A 6,704-nucleotide genomic window follows, 5' to 3' on the forward strand; every position below is an offset into this window, starting at 1 on the left:
TTCGGAAACCTCAGTTTTTTTCTCAGAAACATTTTTTAATGTCAATAAAAAGTGACAAGTGACAAGATAGATAATGAACGGCACAGAATCCAGTTCATATAAATACACAGATAACATGTGGTTTCAATATCTATATTTTAAAGTTGAAAGAAAACATTTCACAGTCTACATGGTTGTTGTTGCATACAATAACACATCAGCATAAATATAAAGTAAGGCACTCTAGTTCCCTGAAGACTATTCTAGACTGGTATCCAACTGGTAAGACTTTGACTAACCAGTTTGATAGAATTTGCTGATGACTATCAAACAGCATGGGTATCAAAGGAACCCCTCTGTAATAGTTCATTACAACGATTAACTGGCATTGCAGTTGTCCATTTCTCTACTGTAGCAATAGAAAATGAGCTTTTCTACCATTTATTAAAAAATGGCACAATCTGTCTATGTTTTTAGAGTGGTATAGATAAAAACAAGATAAATGTCCCTTACCGGACAATACTGTCACATTGCCTTTCTTTGGTGTCTTTGAATAAGCTGCAACCAACAGCAAATAACAGATAAAAATGTCCATAAAAGTGTAACAACATGTGACTGTATAACCTGGCTCCTTGTTCCTCAAGGGGAAACCATCACTTTGTCCTGCAACATCCTTATTCCAGGTTGAACAATTCAATTTGTTTTCTGAAGACTGTATTTTTGACATCTTTGAAGACCAGCCGGATGTTGTTTGTGTCTGTGGCACAGGTGAAGTGTTTGTAAAGGGATTGAGGATGCCCACTTTGCTTATTCTGGTACATTTGCCAGATGAATTTTTCCGCAGATCTGGCATCACACTGAGGCCCTGTGGAGGCAAATGTGGTCAAAATCATAGTTTTTTTCGAGGAAATGGAATTCTGCAATTACATAATCGTTCACTCATTTAATTATAATAAACAATCTATTGATAACGTTATCGTGAAAAGTTAAGTGAGAATTTGTAAATATGGTTAGCAGAAATTAGTGTACATGCCATGAACAGTTAACATTGCAACATGCAATTTGTTTTATTATTTTCGCTATCAATTAATCTGCTGATTAATTCTTGATTAATCATTTAATGTACAAAATGGCAGTGTTGTAGGACATATTCAAATTCTTTACTTAAGTAAAAGTACTAACTGTTGTAACTGTTATACTATTATATCGTTACATTATTTTTATTAAGGCATTAATGGAAAAGCAGGATTTTACTGGTGTGGTTAGTTGAGGTGGAGCTCCTTTTTAACTATTTTATATAAGGCTGCAAATATTGATTATTTTATGAAGGATTAATCTGTGATTATTTTCTCGATTAACCTTCTGAATATGCAGTCACAATTAGTCCCAGAGCCCAAAGTGACAACTTCTTAATGTTTGTTTTGTCAACCCAATAGTACAAAATACAGAATAATAAAAAAAGAAAAAAGCAAATCCTCACATTTAAGATGAACCAATCAATTCTCTGTCGACTAATCAATTAATCGTTTCAGCTCTAGTCAGAATACACAGATGCGCAAATAAAATGTAAATTACCAGTGAAGGCCGGGAAGTAGGTTGCCAAATGAGACTGTGTGATTTTCTCCTCAAGCAAGTCAGTTTTGTTCAGGAAGAGGATGATGGAGGACTCTTGGAACCAGTGGTACGAGATGATGGTCTTGAACAAGGCGAGGCTCTCTTGCAGTCGATTCTGTAGGAGGTGAGAAAAGAATAAAGGAAAAGCTACTGAGAAATGTAGCCATGGCACGAGGAATCAAGAACCGTATAATGATTTTGAAGCAGACTGAAGGGTCTTGACCTTACATCATTCTCACTCTCGGAGAGGACTTGATCATACTCGCTGAGGGCCGCCAGAAATATGATGGAAGTGACATTCTCAAAACAGTGGATCCATTTCTTCCTCTCTGAACGCTGACCACCCACATCCACCATCCTAGAGACACATGAACATTGTAAATATAGAATACACTAGATTGTTAAAAGGAATCATTCGCCAATTTGAGAAATATACTTATTTGCGTGCTTGCTGAGAGTTAGATGAGAAGATGCTAAATATGAAGCTAGAGCTTAGCGTTGATAATGGAAACAGAAGGAAACAGCTAGCGTGGTTCTGTCCAAAGGTTAAAAAAAAAAGTCGGTCTACCAAAGCAAACTAATTAACACATTATATCCGATATTCTCAATTATGACACAAACAGAAATGAAAAACAAGACAAATTGTGGTTTACCATTGTACAAGGTAACTTCCTTAAAAAAAACACTTTGATTCGTTAACTTTTTTGTTTGTATATGAATAAAAAAATCTAAATCTAAGTGGCTAATTAGTGAGCATTTAGCTTTTTTCTTAACTTTAGACAGAGCCAAGCTAGCAGTTTCCCACTGCCTCCAACCGTCATGCTAAGCTAAAGCTAATCATCAGCTGTTTCTAGTTGCATATTTAGCATACAAACATGAGAGTTGTATCAATCTTCTCCTATTAATCTTGGCAAAAAATGCAAATGAGTAATTTTTTCAAAATGTATAATCATTTTCAATGTTTCCAAAACATCAACAGAAACCTAGAAAGAAGGTCACTGACAGGTTTTTTGACTAAAACAACAAACAAAGAAGAATCGTGATCTGGTTTGAACACCCAGCAATTTTTCTTTAACCATTTTTTTTTTTTTCAATTTTTGTTATGTTTTTGTGGCAGGTAATACAAGTTCAGTGCCCTACCTGAAGAGGACATCTTTAAGGTCAAAGTGGTACTCTATGATGCCTGTGGTGGGGACCCTGACCCTCAGGATGTCTTGCTCTGTGGGGATGTATAACAGGGCAGTGATTCTGTCCAAGTCGTCAAGGTAACTGAAAAGTTAACAACAATGAATCCACGTTAAATATTCTGACAGGATAAAAGAGAACGTTATACAGGAATTTTCACTTGTTATTTCACTTGCATATTTATAACTTAGTTTTATCAGTATTAATCCACATTCTTAAACTTAACTTGTTGAATACAAAAGGAAGCACTGCAAAAGCTTTGGTCCTGAGAAAGTGTTTTATATAAAAGGGTTTATATAAAAGTCTTACTATTTGGCAGAGTCAGACAACTGGAATTTCCTTCGGCGGTCGTAGCACCTTTGAACACCAGGGTCACTCCACACTCGCCTAATGGCGTCCACCTGCCGAGCATCCAGAGTGGACACATGGTCTGCCTCCACTTGGCCAAGCTTCTGTGCGTGGCTCTGACACACACAAAAGACAACCACAGGGGATATTTCTAAACACAATCTTTCAATCTTTGACTGACCTATTAATAGACCATCAGGAGGATGAGAACTGCAACAGAACTCCATCTAGAAATAAGTGGATTTTGTGGAAACAAACAGAAACTCTGATGTGGTAAAAGTGGTTTACACTCTATGGATGGTAATGTCAGTCATTTTGGTCCACCATTTTTGGTCCAGACTGAAATATCCGAACAACTATTGGATCGATTGCCATGTCATGGTCCCCAGACTATAAACTCTAATGATTTTGGTGATCCCTTAAACTAAAGATTCAAAATTGTAGTTTTGAGTGAAGCGTCTTAATATCCCTCTAGCACCATCATCATGTCAAAATTTGAATGTGTCCAATACCTTGGTTCATGACCTGCGAAACTAATTCCCATCAGTCTCAGCTGTACGTTATGCGTAGTGCTAATTATCAAATGTTGTAATGTTAACATACCAAACTAAGATGGTAAACATAGCCGTTAAGCACGCTAACTGTAGCATTTAGCTCAAAGTACAGCCACACAGAGCTGCCAGCGTGGCTGTAGACTCTTGTTGGTCTATTAACTTGTCAGTGACACACTGACCTTTATTGAATGCCTCATAATAAATTCAGTAATCTTTTTTTTAAAACTTGCACAGTTTCTCACAGTGTTCTGGTTATCAGTGTAGTCAATCTGTAGTGTCGTCATGCCGTTGATCAGCGCCTGGATGGCTGTGACGATGTTCTGAAACACTAGCTGAGTGAACCCTTTCCTGTCAGCTTCACTGTATCCACTGCCATGGATGATCCTCATCTGTTTGATGAAAGTGCTCTTCCCACTTTCACCAGTCCCTAGGCAAATGAAAAATGGAAATAAGATCAAAGCTGTGCCAGAAATAGGACAAGCAGTAACAAAAAAAAAAATGGAAATCATCTAAACATCAATCAGTTGCAGCTAAACAGGATTTTGCCAACAAAACAACAACAAAATCACACAAATCTGTATTCTTAACAATGCAAGAACATTTTAAGATATTCAAGTTTTTGTGTTTATTTCCCAAGCTATAGATGTGAATGTGTGTACGTGAGTGGCCGCATATATATATATATACTTGGTTTCTACAGGTGTACGCTAGCTGTCAACCATGCATTTGTTTCTATTAAAACGCCTGATTACTAATGTTATTGCTCAGATATAACAGCATGCACAGGAACTGATGCGCATGCATTTTTACTTGTTTTTATTTTCTATGTATTGGCACTTATATAATAACACTAAAATAAAAAATGTAATAATAAAAACAAAGTGGACAAAAATTAAAATGGTATATACACAATAAAAATGTATAAAAAAGGTGCCTCTACGTGAAACGGTTTCCTGCCGTCTGGTTGTTAATTTCTTTCGATAAGAGTGTCAGTTAAGCACCTAAAATGTCAGAATTGTTAACTATTAGACTGACCTTTACAGGAGAATATTTTAATATCCAATCTCAATTTGAAGTTTAAAGTAGCGCTGACCTTTTAAAACGAAGTCCTTCAGGCATTGTTTCCAACGTACCCAACAGTCAAGCTTTTATAAGTAGGCTGTTTAGATAAGTCTGGTAAAAATAGGCCTCATGTGAAGCTGTGATTTATTTCATTCGACTGGTGTTTACCCATTATCATCTTCGTCAAAATAAAGCTTTTCAATATTTGAAACATTCATTGTCTTTTTATGTTCTGCACTCTGCACTTTTAACTAACCTGTTAAATGCATTTTGCACAAGCACAATTCAGACAAAAGCAGCAAAACAAAACAATAAGAAGACAGTCTGCATGCATTGCATCGACACAACATAGCTTTTACAATTAAGCATTATAACTGGATATTTTGTCTTTTGATCTTAAATTTCCTAATCTAGCAACAGCACATAAAGCAGGGCTTCACCAACTATTTGAAGAATGCACAAGGTAACCTGTAATGTAACTACTTCAGCAAAGCACATTGCAATCAAAAACACATACCAAAGCCTTGCTATCTATCGATCCAGATACTTCTGGATTTGCCGGGTTTGTCAGTCGAAAGACCACTTTGGTCCAAACTGGAATATCTCTAACTATATACTTTTGACCATTGGATTGACCATGGTCCCCAGAAGATGATATTTTTCGTTTTTGTGAAATGTCTCAACAACCATTGAATCGATTGTCAAGCCATTTATATCCTTTAAGTAAAGGATTATTCACCCACAAAAATAACTTTCGTTTATCAATTTCTCAACGTGTTACCTTTATTTTTTCAAGAAAAATTTACGTTTTGCTCGCATACCTTCAAAGTTAATGGAGGAATTTGTTGAATCCTCATAATTTTGGGGATCAAAGTATTCATGTTTTGCTCTTATATATTTGACCACTATGCATTTCCAGGTATAGTGACTAAATTCATTATTTAAAGTTACCTAGTTCCACTAAATATATATTTTTCTGACGTCGCCTCTAGCCTGTAATGACAGCAGGACAGAGATGAGTGTACCTCGTAGATGTTTAGACATCTGTGATAATATCAAAGTTGGAAAACGAAATAAGAATGTGAACATGAGAAATATACATATACATATATATAAACATCCGTATGTTAGCATTCTGATGTTAAAATGTAGCTCAAAGCACTCATGGATAATGTTGCACTCAGTAGGCCACATCATTTGGTCCAAGTTCTTAACTAGCTTAAGGTATTGTTATAAAAGAAATGTGTTTAATAAAACTAATGTTGGCCAATATACATACATACATATACAATGTAACTCTGGAATATCAAATGCAACTTCTAAACTCACAAACAATATAAGACATGCAGGCTCCATGCCACTACAGCTACTGTACTTTATTCCTAACATCTCATCAAATCACAGTGACTACTGGACTACTACTAAAAATGAAATAAATCAACTTATAATGAGTCATTTTATGGACTACATTTAAATTGTAATATTCACATTTTTATTCAATGTGACTTTTTTTTAAATGTATGTGAAGGTGAGCATGAAGTTAATTAATTAATCAAGTAAACTGGCACTCACCTAAAAGAAGCAGCTTCAACTGCCGGTAAGAGGCGTCTTTATCCCGGCGCAGTTGTCTCTCTATCTCTCTGTGTACTCTGAGTCTCTCCCTGTCCTCAGCTGGCAGGCAGCACTCATCCATTTCTTCTGCAGGTCGACCTAGCCGCTTTGATTAAACTCTGCCGCAGCTGTCAGGGATTCCGCAAAGTGAATGGATGGGCGTCTTTTTGCCTGACTTGTCCTGGAACAGGTGGCTTAACTAGTCTCACCGCCTCTCACAGGATCCAGTTCAGGTGCATTCCACATTCCTGGGGAGGAGGAGGAGGAGGAGGAGGCGGCGGGCGGATGGGAGGCCTGGCTCACAGTGGAAGGCAGTGTGAGTGTATGTAGAGTGTGAGTGTACCTGCTGAC

General features: G+C 36.8%; 1 protein-coding gene across 1 annotated transcript; it reads right to left on the reverse strand.

The window, feature by feature from the left end:
• Nucleotides 1-77: 77 nt before the first annotated feature.
• On the reverse strand, nucleotides 78-6,465 carry LOC129102864 (guanine nucleotide-binding protein subunit alpha-11-like). The gene is made up of 7 exons (XM_054613141.1): nucleotides 6,315-6,465; nucleotides 3,923-4,107; nucleotides 3,088-3,242; nucleotides 2,734-2,862; nucleotides 1,822-1,951; nucleotides 1,555-1,708; nucleotides 78-844 (listed from the first exon to the last, which is right to left on the reverse strand). Exons 1-7 carry the CDS (start codon nucleotides 6,433-6,435, stop codon nucleotides 654-656), a joined length of 1,065 nt encoding a protein of 354 aa, XP_054469116.1. The 5' UTR covers nucleotides 6,436-6,465; the 3' UTR covers nucleotides 78-653.
• Between the last annotated feature and the right edge of the window lie 239 nt (nucleotides 6,466-6,704).

This window comes from Anoplopoma fimbria, chromosome 14 (assembly GCF_027596085.1).
Source record: "Anoplopoma fimbria isolate UVic2021 breed Golden Eagle Sablefish chromosome 14, Afim_UVic_2022, whole genome shotgun sequence".
NCBI classification, from domain to species: Eukaryota; Metazoa; Chordata; class Actinopteri; order Perciformes; family Anoplopomatidae; genus Anoplopoma; species Anoplopoma fimbria.

Bases quoted from the DNA above. Each gene is read 5' to 3' on its own strand.
- LOC129102864 (XM_054613141.1), bottom strand. From the start codon at position 6,435: ATGGATGAGTGCTGCCTGCCAGCTGAGGACAGGGAGAGACTCAGAGTA. The intron at 4,108-6,314 runs GTGAGTGCCAGT...TCATTTGCCTAG, and splicing joins GTTGAAGCTGCTTCTTTTAG to GGACTGGTGAAAGTGGGAAG. The intron at 845-1,554 runs GTAATTTACATT...TTGCCTCCACAG, and splicing joins CTACTTCCCGGCCTTCACTG to GGCCTCAGTGTGATGCCAGA.